Source organism: Trachypithecus francoisi, unplaced genomic scaffold (assembly GCF_009764315.1).
Source record: "Trachypithecus francoisi isolate TF-2019V2 unplaced genomic scaffold, Tfra_2.0 Lachesis_group16, whole genome shotgun sequence".
Classification (NCBI taxonomy): Eukaryota; Metazoa; Chordata; class Mammalia; order Primates; family Cercopithecidae; genus Trachypithecus; species Trachypithecus francoisi.
In genome coordinates this window covers 76,891,504-76,908,283 of record NW_022681461.1, presented here as the reverse complement: position 1 = coordinate 76,908,283, position 16,780 = coordinate 76,891,504, and the positions used below count along the sequence as shown (strand labels likewise).

The 16,780-nt window shown below is 45.6% G+C and overlaps 1 protein-coding gene and 1 non-coding gene across 4 annotated transcripts in view; both read right to left on the bottom strand.

Annotated features, from left to right (window-relative positions):
* Positions 1 to 16,780, bottom strand: part of EPB41L4B (erythrocyte membrane protein band 4.1 like 4B) — a 152,707-nt gene that overhangs the window by 11,975 nt on the left and 123,952 nt on the right. For 2 of the 3 annotated variants that reach the window (XM_033237865.1, XM_033237867.1), the window contains exons 20-22: positions 15,128 to 15,226; positions 8,410 to 8,596; positions 6,456 to 6,533 (exon numbers count right to left, since the gene is read on the bottom strand). In XM_033237865.1, the coding sequence (XP_033093756.1) occupies positions 6,456 to 6,533; positions 8,410 to 8,596; positions 15,128 to 15,226 (364 nt within the window). The remainder of the gene's footprint in view (positions 1 to 6,455; positions 6,534 to 8,409; positions 8,597 to 15,127; positions 15,227 to 16,780) is intronic. The other variant, XM_033237866.1, reaches the window with a different exon arrangement.
* On the bottom strand, positions 10,774 to 10,879 carry LOC117099479. Its single transcript, XR_004443817.1, has one exon. It is a non-coding gene; the product is annotated as a U6 spliceosomal RNA (small nuclear RNA).

The window sequence follows — 16,780 nt, the reverse complement described above, 5'->3', positions numbered from 1 at the left end:
TCCTTTCTGTCTTTCATCAGTTGTCTCCATCATCTGAGCAGATGACACACCAAGAACCCATTCCCAGGCCTGGTAGGTAGAGGCTGTCTCCTGTGCCAGCTGCACAGGACAGGTAGTGGTTTCTCGGCACGCGGTTGAGGGTTCTGAAGCATTGTCCAGGCCAAGTCAGAAAGACAGCCAGGATGAATTAGTAATATGAGCCATGGAGGAAATGAGGAGTGGCCACACGCTTGAAGCATTTGCCTTCCATGCTCAGTGCCCTCCTGCACTCTGCTGAACAAGGGCACACACTGTGTGAGTGGATATCAACAGAGGGGACCAGGAAAGAAATATATCATGGGGAAAAACATATAGTTTAATTTCTTTTTCTTTCTTTTTTTCTTTTTTCTTTTTTTCTTTTTTTTTTTGAGACTCTCTCTGTCGCCCAGGCTGGAGTGCAGTGTCATGATCTCAGCTCACTGCAACCTTTGCCTCTTGGGTTCAAGCGATTCTCCTGCCTCAGCCCCCCAAGTAGCTGGGACTACAGGCATGCACCACCATGCCCAGCTAATTTTGTATTTTTAATGGAGATGGGGTTTCACCATGTTGGCCAGGCTGGTCTCAAACTCCTGACCTCAAGTGATCCACCCGCCTCGGCCTCCCAAAGTGTTGGGATTACAGGTGTGAGCCACCATGTCATATTTTTTTTAAGAGACAGGGTCTTGCTCTGTCACCCAGGCTGGAGTGCAGTCGTGTAATCATAGCTCATGGAAGCCTTAAAATCCTGGGCTCCAGTGATCCTCCTGCCTCAGCCTCCTGAGTAGCTGGGACTACAGACATGTGCCACCATGCCTAGCTAATATTTTAATTTTTCTTTTTTATAGAGGCAACGTCTCACTATGTTGCCCAGGCTGGTCTTAAACTCCTGGCCTCCGGAGAACCCCCACCTCCTCGGTCTCCCACAGTACTGGGATTACAGGCATGATCCATTGTGCCCAGCTGTAACATATAGTTTAGGATTTCATATATCTTGGCTCTTTGTTATCTGTGTTCAGAAAACAAACTGACTCTGTCTGACCCATAACAAGATGCATGGGCCCAGTCGTGGCATCTTGTTAATTACTGGGACACCCTGCTACTTAGCTGGAAAATACCAAACATTGTGAAAAAAGTGCCACATCCTTTGGGATATGCAGGGTTCTCCACCTTATCCTTGAATAGCACCAGGCGCCCAGCAGAGGTCAAACAGCTTGTACTGGTGAGGATGAGGTTGGTGGACAGAGGATGCTTGAGGTTAGGAGAGGGAACCACGAACAGGGTTATTTTGGGTTTCAGGGAGGGACCATTTGCTCCAGAGAACAAATATACACATCTTTTAGCTCAAGAGAGTTTCCTTAAATAGTTGATATGATCCTGCTGTGAAGAATAAAATACAGCCCCTGGGTAAGTTTCATGGAAAAATGATCAAGAAAATTGCCAGCCTCTTTTCCATCTCCAAAGTGATCTAACTCTGTCCTCTTTACAATTGTGCAGTCCTGGACAATTTCCAAAGGGCTTTTTACAACTATTATCGCACAATGGTCTTCATGATGGCCTATTTTACTATTCAAATCTGGGAGATGTAGAAATTGCGTTTGCAAAGTCTAAGTCCGTGGTTCATTTTGTTGACTGTTTCTAAATCTAGTTTTTAGTCAAGTGAATCCATCTGAATCACCTGCAGTTAACTTTTACCAGACTACTTAAAACCCTCCTGCTGTTCTCTGTGGACCTCAGGATATATCCTGCAGAAAGCTGTCTCCCCGCTGCCCTCAGGAACAGTTCCCACCACTGCCCAGGGCATCCATGCTCCAACCAGAACTAGCTACGTCAGGGAACCCAGGCCACTGGGTCTTTTCTCCTCTGATGACAGCAGGCACGCAATAGGTATTTTTTGAAGAAAATAAAAGCTGGCACAAATGACCGAGAAACATGGCCACATTGCCTAGAAGCTAAACTGTGTCCTGGCCACCAGGGTCCCAACTGAAGAACATAATGAGTGCCTTAAGGCTTTGCCCAGCATTTGACTTTCATGGTAAAGAAGTGTTGATCCATCGCACAAGCCTTTCTGATCTTTCTAAATATGCATCTGAATGGATTGAAACAAAAGAACATCCTGGGGCTCCCACACTCTGGGCTGTTGGTAAGTGAGAAGGAAATAAGATAACACATGGCATTGAATGCTATTTTGAAATACCACTTAATTTTTTTCTCCTGGTATTTCCTTTCTTCCTTGGGTCTTTTCTGCAAGCAAGCAGCTACATTCTTCTGTACATGCTTGGCTTTTGAGTTCAAAATCTGACTCTTGGGGAAACAGAAAGATTCTCGGCACAGATAAATGATGATGAAAATGTGTAAGGCTTCTTCATCATCCAGATAGGAGAAGAGATGGCTAGTCTGGCCACTAGGGAGAAAAGTCAGAGGGAAAGGGAGAAGGAGTAGACATTAGCAAGTACTGAGCAAAGGGGTCCTGTGCAACTTTCTCCTTACACTGAGGCCGGGAAGCAGGGATTGAAGAGCAGCAAGAACCAGTCCCGCCAACACCCTCAGGTAGAGCTGATGAGATGGTAAGCCCCAGGACAGGATGGCCTCAGAACAGAATGTTGTCCAACAGGCACAGAGTCACAGGTCCTGGCAGGACAGTGATCTCCACCCACCCAAAACAGCCACGAAAGAACCAAAGAGAGGCCTAGATGTATTAGTGAACATGACATCATAGACCAAGTAGATTTCTCTCCACCTCCCTGTGTCCTAGGGAACACAGCTAAAATCACAGAAGGGGCACCCTAATTTGATTTGAGATTCAGCTTTAGCCCTCCTGGTAAAATTAAGTTCCAAATAAAAGTAAGTTATTGCAGCAGATGGAAACTCCCTTCTAACACCCAACCCGGGGCCTGTTTCTATGGCCTACACAGCCTTCCTCTGGCCAGGGCCCTGTCCTCCCTGACACATGAACTTTTGACTAACATGTCATGGCCCAGAAGGGATCTGGGTGCTAATTGGCTCTGCTTTGCAGTTGGGTGAGTGGTTCATGAAGCATGGGAATCAGAGAGGGACGAGCCCGAGAAAGAGAGTCAAGAACACAGAAAGCATAGGTGTTGATGGTCTGTGTTACCTGCGGAGGGAAGCTAGCATGGCAGACTTGGAGTAGGGGGTGCAGGACTCTGCATTCTAGGGTCAACATCACTAATGCATCAATGTACCCTCTCCCAACGCCCCTCGTTCTATCAAAGCCAATGCCCCCAAGCACCTGCTCACATTCACACCCTAAAGAAAATAATCAACTGGAGAGCAGGTGCTGTCTTGACTCACTTGCCTCCTTCCCTTCTCACCCACGTACTCTACCTCTTGCAACCCAGGCAGAAGCTCAGATCTGATTATGAACTCTGATGCAGAATCGGAAATGGAAAGACGTGAAGCTGCAAAGGTTCTAAGGCTTAAGATTGCTAAATTGAGCTACCTAATAAAAGAGCTGGGGATTAGAGCAGAAAAGGTTTGGGAAAAGGAGGGGGGAAAGCTACAAAAGCGAAGTTGGAAAGAGTGTTTCTTTGCGGAGAGCTTGAGAATGAAAGTCCCTGGAGTCAAGCAGGAATGTAAGAGAATAGAAGAAAAGGCAGAAAGAGATCAAGATGTGTTATAGGAGGTGTTCATTTAATATTCTTTAATGACTTTTTGAAAGATGCCTGTTCCAGATTGAACCTTTTTATTACTCTGGGCCCTTTGGACTGTGCTTCTTTGAAAACCACTCTACACAGAGACCAGCCACAAGTATCAAGAGTGATAAAAGTGATAAGGCTTATGCTAGTTCTTTTTTTTTTTTTAATTTGTTTTTGGAGATGGAGTTTCGCTCTTGTCGCCCAGGCTGGAGTGCAATGGTGCGATCTCGGCTCACTGCAACCTCTGCCTCCTGGGGTCAAGTGATTCTCCTGCCTCAGCCTCCCAAGTAGCTGGGATAACAGATGTGTGCCACCATGCCTGGCTAGTTTTTGTATTATTAGTAGAGATGGGGTTTCACCATGTTGGCCAGGCTGGTCTTGAACTCCTGACCTCAGGTGATCCACACGCCTTGGCATCCTGAAGTGCTGAGGTTACAGGAATAATACCACCATGCCTGGTTTTTTTTTTTTTTTTTTTTTTTTTTTTTAGATGGACTCCCACTTTGTTGTCCAGGCTGGAGTGCAGTGGCGCGACCTTGGCTCATTGCAACCTCCGCCTCCCACATTCAAGCAATTCTCCTGCCTCAGCCTCCTATGTAGCTGGGATTACAGGCACATACTACCACGTCCAGCTAGGGGTTATGTTAGTTCTGATAGTGTCTTGGTGGAACGTTGCTGAATGAAGGCAAGATCTCCAGTTCCCTGTCAGTCTAGCACTGGGCCTAGGGATCAAGATACTGATGGGGCCTCAAGAGTCTCAGCTAGTAGGAGACAGGGGGCTAGAGATAGGCTGTAAGCTTGGCAAATGACTGCATGGAAAAAGTATTCACCAAGGAGGGGTAATTCGCTGCCTGTGTGATGAGTAGCACCCGGGAAGTTCTGACATTCATGCCTGTAAAGGGCTGCTTCCTCTTCGGTGGGAAATGCTGACGGGAAGGCCCAGAGAGAGCAGCCAGAGGCAAAGGCACAAGGCTGGTGGCAAAATAACCATAGTTCATCCAGGCTGAGTCTCTTAGACCAAGGTACCTGAGCACTTCCCCTCCCCATGCTCCACTCAGCAACTCTGAGGACCAAACCTGGGCTGACAGCTTGGAGACTGTCCCAGGGCTGCACCACAGTTCAGACTGAGACCAGGGCATCTGACCCACTTTGAGGGAGGGGACTGGCTAACAGGGAAAGAGAGAGACACATCCTGGATTGGGCCATCTGCCACTGGAATGGCAGCCCAGGGTCTAGGTTCTAGAACTGGCTTTGATACACACTTGCTATGTGACTTGGGACAAGTGTCTGCCCCTGTCTGGGCCTTGGTTTTCACATCTATATGTGAAGGACTGGATGAGATGGTCCCAACGCATTGTTCCAGCTGATAGGCTGGGGACATTTTGTTGAGGAAACGCTGGCAAAGTCAGGCATGGGGGTTACCCTTGCCTCCCTCTACTTTTGGCTCCTTCCTCCCATGGATAAGGAAGCCCCTCTGTAGCCCTCACCCACAGCCTCCAAGACACTGACTTGTGGAGGTGGGCCCGGTCCCCTGAGATGGAGATCTGTCCATCACCCTACCAACAGGTGGGAGAGCTGCTGCTTGCATTTCTGATGCTGGGGGAAGGAGATGGAGGGAAGAGGACCAAAGGGAGAAGCAGGAGTCCCCTCTTCCCCTCTAGGACCCTTTGGCACTCATGGAAACAGGATTCTGAAACAAAGGAAGGTCAAGGCCCATGGTACCAAGGAAAGCCCAAAATGGAGGAAGCTCTTGCCAAAAAGCCAGAGAAGGCCTGAGTACATGCACTCATGCCTCAAAGGATGCTTTGTCCTGAGGACACACATTCACTGCACACTTCAGCTGTGAAATGTTGGCTGTGTCTCAGTGCAGTACAAGGACCTCAGCTGTCCCATGCCTGGGCAGTGAAACAGGCCTATACCCATTTCATAGCTAAGTTGGAGGTTCTCTGAGATGTGAGCAGCATGTCTTGGGGAGAGAGAATGAGCTTCCTGTTACTGAAGGGGTGCAAGCAGAGGCTGGACAGTCATTTGGCAGGCATCACCCCTCAGATCATGGCATCTCCGATTCTCTGCCAGATGCTGCTTCCTTTCTAATCTCAGCTTATTTGGTTCAAACAAAGAAAAGACCATTTAAATGTATAAGTAATTAAATCTACAAGCTGGACCTGCAACACAATGATCCCTAAGGGAATCTCATCACTCTTGTCAAAGCCACCATGTATTCTTTTTGGAAACTGACCCTAATTCTCAGACCCATCAGGCCCTTTACTTGTCCCCTGAAAAGCGTTTCTCACCTGCAGGAGTCCCAAAAGGGCTGCCATCCCTAAGGTGAGACCTGTATGCAGAGGATAGAAGATGGCAGGAGGTGCGAGGGGCCTGGAAAGCTGGAGTGTGGCCTTGAGCCAGTGCTTCAGACCAGATGGATCATCAGAAGCAACAGCAAGAGATTCCCTATGGGTGGGCATGCAGGGCGCAGTCCAGGAAGCCAAGAAGCCAAGACCAAAACACAGAGGAGCCCTATAACTCTCGAAGTGCAGTAGACAGGCACGGGCAGGACCCCCACAACTACCTTCAGAGCAAAGGGAGCACCCCTTCCTCCCTCAAGGGCTCTAGAAGTGGAGGGACCCACAGTGCCTGAGCTCTGGATGAAAGCTGATCCCTGAGCCTCCAGGACAAGAGGAAGAGGCTCCTCAACAGCAATGCCCACCTCTGTCCATCCGTCCCTCTGCCAAGATGTTTCTATGGTCTGTGGCTTTTCTGGTTTTAGCAAAATAGGAAGTTTACCAGAGGAGTGGCTTCTGTGAAATCCATCAGAAGATCACCTGGCTCCAGGGTAAAGGCACCTCCTCGGTCAGAGGGGCTCTAGGGAGACAGACAAAAACACCCCCGGTTAGAGACAGCACTGCGTCAATGATGAAGTTCACCAGAAAAGACAGACAGAGGTTCCCAGCCTCTCCTCTACACTGATCTCATTAGCGTGACAATCCCCTTGTATTTCCCTGGCCAAGCAGTATATCCAATGCTGAGACTGCACCCCAATTTTTTCATTGGTAGAAGTAGACATGATGTGGGGAGCTGTCCCTTTCAGAGCTGCAGGCAACTTTTCTTAAGTGCTCTTAGTGCTGTTTGACTGGTCTTTTGGAGGAAAAACACTTGAAAGAGTCCTCTGAATATACAAAGAGAGAGCAAAGACTTTGTCCTAGATTAAGAGGATCAAATCCAGGGTCCTCCAGGAGCTAAACTGGTCTGCACATTAAGAGCAATGGTCTTCATGGCAGATGATGGCACATGGAATATTATGTTGCTTGCTTTTGGAAAACATTTTGTTCTCCTGCTCTGGGGTCTTAGCTGCATGGATGGCCTCGAGGTCTTTTAAGGCAGAAAAAATAAGTCCCATCAACGTGGTGCAAGCAAGGCCCCAAAGAGAGAGATGGCCAGGAGAGGGAGCCCTGTGGCCTTTGGTAGGATGCCACTTGCGTCCCCTCCACACCACCCCAACTCCCTTCTGTTCTGTAAATGTTTCTTTCAGCCTGGTTTTAACCACAGTGTGGGATATGTGATAGGAGCCTGTGTCCACACCTGAGACAAAGTTGTACAGGGGGCTCCACACAGTGGAGGATAATCCAGGCTGAGATGCCAAGAGGTGATCTATAGAGAAGCAGAGAACCTTGGTCTTGGCCAGTCGCTTGCTGAGTGCTCCAGCCAGGTTTCTGTGCAGAACACCTAAGCAGAGATATTTCCAGAGACACCTAGGGAAGGGACCAGGTGAAAGACTGGCCTTGGTAATGCAGGAGGTGGCCCTGGACCATTATTCTTTAGCTGTCACCAGGAATTGTGATCCCTGAAGCTGCAAAAGCCTCAGGCATCCAGTTTGCATGAGCACTTTAACCTCCACCCGACCTGACGCCAGCGAGGGCAAGATAGCAGATCTTATTCCCGTTTTTAAGAGGAAGAAACTGAGGCCTGAAGAAATAAAAGTTTTGGAAGTGAGTGCTGTGGCTTATGAATGGAAGAGCTGAGAACAGCGTCTGAAGCTCCGGTCTTGCCTTCAGGGCACCTGCCTCATGCACACACCTTTTCTCCAGGTAGTTGCACAGACCACTGCAACCTCTGACTTGTATCCACTTGGATAGCAATAGGTTCAACTGTATTTGGACCAGTTGCCAAAGAGTGATTGTAGCTAGAGGTCTCTCAAAGAAAACCAGGAAAAATATCTTGTATAAAGCCTTTGTCATAGCCCGTTCACATCTCAGGCAATTTCCTGAAATTTCAAACCAGCAAATGGAATACTATTTCCTATTTTCAAACTACGAATACCAGCTATATGACATAAAGAAAGGGATGGGGATACTTCTGTTTTTGCTCCTCCAAACTGTTCACTATGGTTGGGGGGAACCATTTCTCTCTATCTTCACAGTGGACTAATAGCTTATTATAGAGATGAGATTCTAAATGAAAATTGCCCTCAAAAATCTCTTACATTGCAATTAAAGTACAATGAACCTGATTTTATATTTCACTTATTCTCTCGCAAACAGTTGGTTTGTATTTTGGGGTCAAGTTATATAAAAACATGTTCTGGTTGTTGCTGTTGTTTTATGAGTACACACAACTGATTATGCAAAATTTAAATTTGATTATGCAAAAATGAAATACATGCACCAGATGCTACTCAGTAAATTGATACTGAACTCCCAGCAAGTGTGGCTGCTTGCCAGGGCTTTCCACCCCACACTACCTTGGCCCCGGGGGACAGCTGGCCTTTGCCTTCTGACTTGTGAGGCGAGCTGACATTCTGGACCTTGGGAGACGGCAGCGGCACGGAGACTTGTGTGGCGGCAGTTGTGGTGTTTGTGGTTGTAGCTGTGGTCACTCCCACTGCCTCGGCCAGGTCTGGAGGGAGGTCGTCTTCATCACTGCGGTTACTAAAAGCACATGAAGCTCTGCTCATTACAATAATAAACAGGCTGTGAGGAGTGGACAGAGGATGGGCAGGGGTGGGAAGACCAGGGATAGGGACCGGGGGTTCCCAAACAGATGTCCACCAGATGTCCAGCTTGCAGGATCCAATACTCTTTTTTGCCAAAACAAATTTGGGCTGAATTTTCTGTCATTTGCCAGGGTATTGTTTTGTTTTGTTTTGGTGGTAAAATATACACAATATGATATTTATCATTTTAACTGCTTATAAATATAAAATTCAGTGGCATTAAATGCATTCAAAATATTGTGCAACCATCGCCACTATCCGTCCCCAAAACTTTTTCATCAGTGACAACAGAAACTCTGTATTGATATTGAACGATAACTCCCCAAGCCCCTCCCTGCAGCCTCTGGTAACATCAATGCCACTTTCTGTCCCAATGAATTTGCCTGTTCTAGGAACCTCACGTAAGTGGAATCACACACTCTGTGTTCCTCTGTGTCTGGCTGATTTCAGTCACCATAATATATTTTTTTTTTTTTTATCTCCATTGGTCTATATCTCTGTTTTGGTACCAGTACCATGACCATAATATTTTTAAGGTTCATCCACATTGTAGCATGTATCAAAATTTCGTTTCTTTTTATGATACAAAAATTCCATTACACGGATATACCACATTCTGTTTATCCATTCATCTGTTGATGGACACTTGGCTTGTTTCCACTCTTTTGGCTATTATAAATAATGCTGCCATGAACACGGGTGTACAAACATCTGTTTCACTCTCTGCTTTAAGGGTGGTGAAGGGGACTCCAGGCCACTGTCCCTAAGGATCTGCTGTGTACAGCTTCTGGAGCCACCCTTGCATAGGGGTTGTAATTTAGAATGATGGCTGAGCTCAAGAATGTAGATACAAGACCCATGACAGACAGGCACCAATGCAGGCTGTGCAGAGTCACTGGTAAGGCCTCAGCCCAGCACGGGGCCATGTGGGAACACGAGGCCAGGGGACACAGCTTCAGTGCAGATGGGGTTGACTGAGGGGTTCCTGAGAGGTTTTAGATTATTCTGCGTATGGAGAAGCCTCAAGGGAAGGACTTAGGATTCATTACTAAAAAGGGGAAAAGGTGAGAATTGAATAAGTATGTGGAAAAATTAATAATACACCAAGTATTTGGATCCACATAGATGACATAGGTCAGAAGGGTTATGCGTTCATTCACCCACTTAATTTTCACGCCGACCCTGTCTATTACTATCTCCATTTTTCAGAGAATCAGATGATATTTAGCAGCTGATTGTGAAATTATTTGTTCAAGGTCGCATAGCTAGTTAAGTGGAGGAGTGGGGTTAAAACTTCTTTTTACCTCATTTAAAAAATTATCACCTCAAGAGCATAGTTATTATTATTTAGTTTTATATAAAAGGTCATTTAAGGCCAGGCGTGGTGACTCACGCCTGTAATCCCAGCACTTTGGGAGACCCAGGCGGGTGGATCATGAGGTCAGGAGATCGAGACCATCCTGGCTAACATGATAAAACCCCGTCTCTACTAAAAATACAAAAAATTAGCCAGGTGTGGTGGTGGGTGCCTGTAGTCCCAGCTACTCGAGAGGCTGAGGCAGGAGAATGGTGTGAACCCAGGAGGCGGAGCTTGCAGTGAGCTGAGATCGTGCCACTGCACTCCAGCCTGGGCGGCAGAGTGAGACTCTGTCTCAAAAAAAAAAAAAAAAAGTCATTTAAAATAAAAACAACAGCTCATTTTTCACAGAAGAGAGTCAACTGATACTGTCTAAAATCAAAAAAGACTCCAAATTCATAATGATTTTTATCTTTTGTCTTAGTTTAGATCTTATGGCCAAGAAGCATACCTAAAAATCAGCAAGTCTTCCAGTTTTACCTGTTTCTAAGGTAAACTCATGATAAAGTCACAAAACAACACTTTAATAAGTAAAATTTTACATACAGAATGATTTTTTGCTTTGAAGTTGTTTCTTTATAATTTAACAATATATAAGCATGGAAACTCGTCTAATGTAACAGTCATCAACTATGAACCCTGGTTATTTTTGATTCTGGGAAATTGGCTACTTTTCTATCTTGCCTATTTACTTTTTTTCCCTTTCTTTTTTTTTTTTTAAATTAACTTATACTTTATTATTTAATTAAAAAATTTAAAATACGAAATGCTTCACAAATTTGCATGTCCACCTTGCGCAGCGGGGCTATATTAATCTCTGTATGGGTCCAATTTTAGTATATGTGCTGCCAAAGTGAGCACTATTGAATTTTTTTAGACTTTTACGCTATGTTTAAATAAACAGTGAAGTTATATTTCTGGAAAAAAAATAAAATAGCTCATCATTTTGTAAACATACTAGCTGGTATGCATAAAAAATGATACTTTTGGCTGGGCACAGTGGCTCGTGCCTGTAATCCCAGCACTCTGGGGGGTCAAGGCGGCCAATTGCTTGAGCGCAGGAGTCTGAGACCAGCCTGGGAAACATGGTCTGGTCTTGTCTCTACAAAAAATACAAAAATTAGCCAGACGTGGTGGCACGCACCGGTAGTCTCAGCTTCTCAAAAGGCTGAGGTGGGAGGATCACCTGAGCTGAATCACCTGAGGCTGCAGTAGGCTGTGATCAACCACTGCACTCCAGCTTGGGCAACAGCTGGAGGCCTTGTCTCCCAAAAAAAAAAAAAAAAGATCTTTTCGCCTGCCTCAGACTGCTGTAGAGCCCCTCTACTTCTCCCTTCTCACTGCATGCACCGGCCACAGTTTCCCTCCTTGTCATATTTCCAGGAAATAATGTGGCTGAGATTTTTGTTTGTACCTTTAAAAGCAGTGGTTCGAAGACTTGTTCACAGCACCTGAATGTTACAATGCTTTTGATGGAGCCACCTAAAATCCGACTACACCTTATTCCAGCCTAGGAACTGGAAATATTACAACAGCCAAAAGGGTGATGTGCGCACACTAATCTGTATCTCAAAAATGATGATGCAAAAAATATTTTCCAGAAAATCAGAAATCTGAGTTTTCCCATTTATATTCCTTGATCACGTGCCAACTTTATCAATATCAAAGAGTTAAAGAGATGGGCAAAGGTTGGACATGGTGGCTCATGCCTGTAATCCCAGCACTTTGGGAGGCTGAAGCGGGCAGATCACCTGAGGTCAGGAGTTCGAGACCAACCTGGCCAACATGGTGAAACCCCATCTCTACTGAAAATACAAAAGTTAGCTGGGCACGGTGGTGCACACCTATAATCCCAGCTACTCAGGAGGCTGAGGCAGGAGAATCACGTGAACCTAGGGGGCGGAGGTTGCAGTGAGTTGAAACTGCGCCATTGCACTCCAGCCTGGGTGACAGAGTGAGACTCCACCTCAAAAAATTTTAAAAAATATATTAAAAAAAAGATGGGTAAATGAGTGGTAACCAGTGTCAAGGATTCGATAACTCTTTTTTTTTTTTTTTTTTTTTTTTTTGAGACGGAGTCTTGCTCTGTCGCCCGGGCTGGAGTGCAGTGGCCCGATCTCAGCTCACTGCAAGCTCCGCCTCCCAGGTTTACGCCATTCTCCTGCCTCAGCCTCCGGAGTAGCTGGGACTACAGGCACCCGCCACCTCGCCCGGCTAGTTTTTTCTATTTTTAGGAGAGACGGGGTTTCACCGTGTTAGCCAGGATGGTCTCGATCTCCTGACCTCGTGATCCGCCCGTCTCGGCCTCCCAAAGTGCTGGGATTACAGGCTTGAGCCACCGCGCCCGGCCAGGATTCGATAACTCTTTATGGGACAATAACACAGGGAAAATTTCATCCATGAATGTTGCTATTTTCTACCAATGGGGAAAATGCTGCCATTCTTTGATTTTCAAAGCAGAATACTTTGGGACAGCTTAAGAAATACACATGTAAAGTTCAAGGTTTGAAAAAGAGTGTCCTTAAAAGAGGCAGTTTGATTAGCTGGGCACGGTGGCATGCGCTTGTAGCTACTTGGGCTACTTGGGAGGCTGAGGCTGGAGAATCTCTTGAACCCAGGAGGTGGAGGTTGCAGTGAGCTGAGATTGTGCCACTGCACTCCAGCCTGGGCAACAGAGTGAGACTCTGTATCAAAAAAAAAAAAAAGAGTGACTTTGGTGAGTTAGTGAAATTTTCTTTCCTTCTAGGTTATATATCAGACAGTCATTGTTTCAAATGTGATTATATCTCTCAAATGAGTGATAATAACATTTTGAGTTTCAAAATGTAAAAGGAATGGCAAGTTCTGCCACCTTTATCCTCGAGGGAAGCAAACTGTCATGGCTTAATTGTCCGCCAGGGATCATTAGGACTGTTAATTATTTGAACTTTACTTATTTTGGCTTTCCTGGGAAATGCAGCTGACCAGAAGTTTCTATGAAGGATAATGAGGTGGGAAATGTCTCCCTTAATATTTCCCATACATGTGTCTTTTCCTTTTCACAGCTACAAATGGCAGACCTGAGACAGCTGTTAGAGAATTGCATCCAGAATCCCGTTTTCTGTCCTACATTTTGCACTCTGGGTACTCCCTAAACTCCAACTTTCCTCAGAAGCTTCCAGGTCCTAGAGAAGAAAGAAAGGGCACCTCATCCTATGGCCAGGGCATTGGGGCTTTACCCACATTCTCTCATGTTAAGCCCCACAAAACTCCTCAGAGGCAGGTATTATCTCACCCATTTTACAGAGGAAGGAAAAGAGGATCACAGAGTCATTTTTCCAAGAGCTTACAGCTGTAAACTAGCCAGGGGCCTGATAGAAGCCTTTCCAACTCCAAAGTCCCCATGCTTTCCATTTGTCCAGAGATCCCCCTGCAGTTACTCTCCGACCAATGACACATCTAGGCACAGTACCCACGCCATAGCTAAGGTCAAGAAATGGGAACTACAAGCTGGGCGCAGTGGCTCACGCCTGTAATCCTAGCACTTTGGGAGGCCAAGGCGGGTGGATCACTTGAGGTCAGGAGTTCAAAACCAGCATGGCCAACATGGTGAAACCCCGTCTCTACTAAAAATACAAAAAAATTAGCTGGGCATGGTGGCAGGTGCCTGTAATCCCAGATACTTGGGAGGCTGAAGCAGGAGAATTGCTTGAGCTCTGGAGGTGAAGGTTGCAGTGAGCCAAGATTGTGCCACTGCACTCCAGCCTGGATGACAGAGTGACAGAGCAAGACTCTGTCTCAAAAAATAAAAAAGAAAAAAGAAAAGAAAAAAGGAAAAAGAAATGTGAACTACTATTGTGATAATTACTACAATTATTACTAGTACTCACCACCCTGACTACGGAAGTTATCTTTCTGCTTTGGATTATAATTATTTGTGACTCTTGTCTTTCCCTCCAGTAAACTGTGACTCTTTGGATGGGAATTGTCAAAGTCACTTTACTATTCCCCAATGATGCCTAGAACAGTCAGGTGCACATGGACGCTGGTGATTCTGGGACACTTTGGGAAATGGCGCCTCCTACAGGTGTCAAAGCTCAGTGATAAGCTTTGGCTCTGTTGACAGACGGGGTTGCCTTTTCATGGATATGCTGCGGAAAGCAGCTTCTGATGTGGCTTGCAATGATCCCCAACCTACTATTCACGCCGCTGTGTAATCCCTCCCCTTGAGTGTGGGCTGGACACAGGGATTTGCTTCTAATGAACAGAATATGGCAAAAGTGATGGGGGCTGAGCACAGTGGCTCACACCTGCATTTCGGGAGGTTGAGGCAGGCGAATTACTTGAAGTCAGGAGTTCTAGACCAGCCTGGCCAACATTGTGAAACCCCGTCTCTACTAAAAATACAAAAATCAGCCAGGCATGGTGGCTCACACCTGTAATCCCAACTACTTGGGAGGCAGAGGCAGGAGAATTGCTTGAACCTGGGAGGCGGATTGCAGTGAGCCAGCATCACACCACTGCACTCCAGCCTGGGTGACAGCAAGACTTTGTCTCAAAAAAAAAAGAAAAAAGTGATGGGATGTCAGTTCTGTGCATAGGTTACAAAAGACTGTGCCTTTGCCTTGCTGGCACTCTCTCTGGCTCTTCTTGTGTGCTTTCTCTAATGGAGAAAGCTGGAGAGACCTATGTGACTACAGGCTGAGGGCAACCTCTGTCCAACAGTCCTTGAGGATCTGATCCCTGTCAGCAACCGTAAGAATGGGCCTGCAGATGAGACCACAGCCCTGACACCTTGAATGCAGCCTTGTAAGAGCCCCTGATACAGAAGACCCAGCTAAGCCATGCCCCAACCCCCACTCCACAGGAACTGTGAGATGATAAAGGTGGATTGTTTTAAGACACTAAGTTTGGGAGTAATGTATTACACAGTAGTCAACAATGAATCCCTATGCCAACTATGGAAGGTTTTCAGGGAGAAAGGGCTAGTCTCATTGTTACCTAAATTGGAAATAAATGGAATTTGGGGGCTGCTCCCTGGGACTAGTCAGAGGGGCTAAGAAGCATTTGTACCTAAACATTTAGTCATCACAGTTGTTTTAATTGAAAAAGTTGCAGTACAGAACTCACAAACTATACTGTCTTGTTAACTTCCTCACTCGGGGAGGCTTGATCTCCGGCTTTTCCGCAGCTGGCTGGGCAGTTTCCACACGAATAGGAATAGGACTTCTAGAGACACACCGAAAAAACAGAACAATACCATCAAAAAAGGTTTATGGTCTTGTTTTAGCCATAGGGACTGCTTTCTCAGTTAATGTACACCTTCATAACATTGATAGTCAAGAAATCCATTTCTTTGCCTTCTTGAATTCTACTCTACTTAGTTAATAATTATAATTATTTTTTAAAACCATAGAAAATCCAAACAGTAAGAAAAAAACTATAGGGAAAATATAGCAAGTGGGGGAACTAAACATAATTGAGGTACCAAATAAAATTTCTCTGCCCCAAAATAGTCACCCCTGCCCCCCAATATGAGGGGTGAACCAGATTGAGGGTTTGGCTCATAACCAGGTTTTGCCAGTAAAATGAAGAGAAAACCATGGATAACCTGTTTTTAATTCCAAGTAATCTGGTAGCTATTCTATTTTAAACATAGCACAGACTATTTGCTTTTTAAAAAAAAAAAAAAAAAAGATAAAGAACCATACTATACTTTATGTGCAAAATGCATAATCAGAAGACCTTTAGGACTTGCTGTAACACATTTTAATTCTGTGTTTTGTGAAAATGCTAAAAATTAAGTTTCATTTTTATCTTTATTCAAGAATTTATTTCAGGTAACCAATGGACCCTACTCAAAATAGTAATTTTAAGGAAAATGTTTAATGCATTTTTGTAGTGGTCATGACTAATTTCATTTTTTAAAAAATCAGTTCATTACCTCCTAGGACCAACAAGGCATTAAAACAAGTTGAGGTCCTTGAAAGGGGCCCCTGGCAAGTCAACTGGCACTTCTGGGTCAGTGCTCACTATGGTGATAAGTACGTGGCCAGGGCCTAATAAATGCATATTGAGGCCAGGCGCAGTGGCTCACTCCTGTAATCCCAGCACTTTAGGAGGCTGAGGCAGGCGGATCACTTGTGGTCAGGAGTTTGAGACCAGCCTGGGCAACATCATAATACCCATTTCTAAAAAAAGTACAAAATTAGCCAGGTATGGTGGAGCGTGCCTGTAGTCCCAGCTACTCAGGAGGCTGAGGTGGGAGGATCACCCGAGCCCAGGAGGTTGAGGCTGCAATGAGCCATGATTATGCTACTCCACTGCAGCCTGGGTGACAGAATGAGACCCTGTCTCAAAAAAAAAAAAAAAAAAAAAAAAAAGTATGTTGAATAAACACATGAATGAGAAAATAGAGGATTTGAGTCAACTCATCCTACACTCACAGTTTCCTCAAGCTGCGACTCCAGAGTAAAGGGAACATGGTCCCTGGAAGAATGTAGTCTATTGGGGGAACAGATGAATTTGCTTGGGTGGAACAGTCAGCATCAGGGAAAGCTATGCGGAGGAATTTCCTCTTTCCAGATGGAGCGAAGGCCACAAAGATGAGAGGCAGAGTGGAGACCGGGCTGAACGCAGGGCACTAGAACTACTGTCCAGTGAGGTCTCAGTGGAAGAGCAGAGGGTTTTGACTGGAGGGAAAGTTGAGGCCCGTTCATATGGGGCCTCAGGCTGAGGAGTCTACACTGAAGGCAATGGACCTCAACTCTCTAAAGGTGTTAA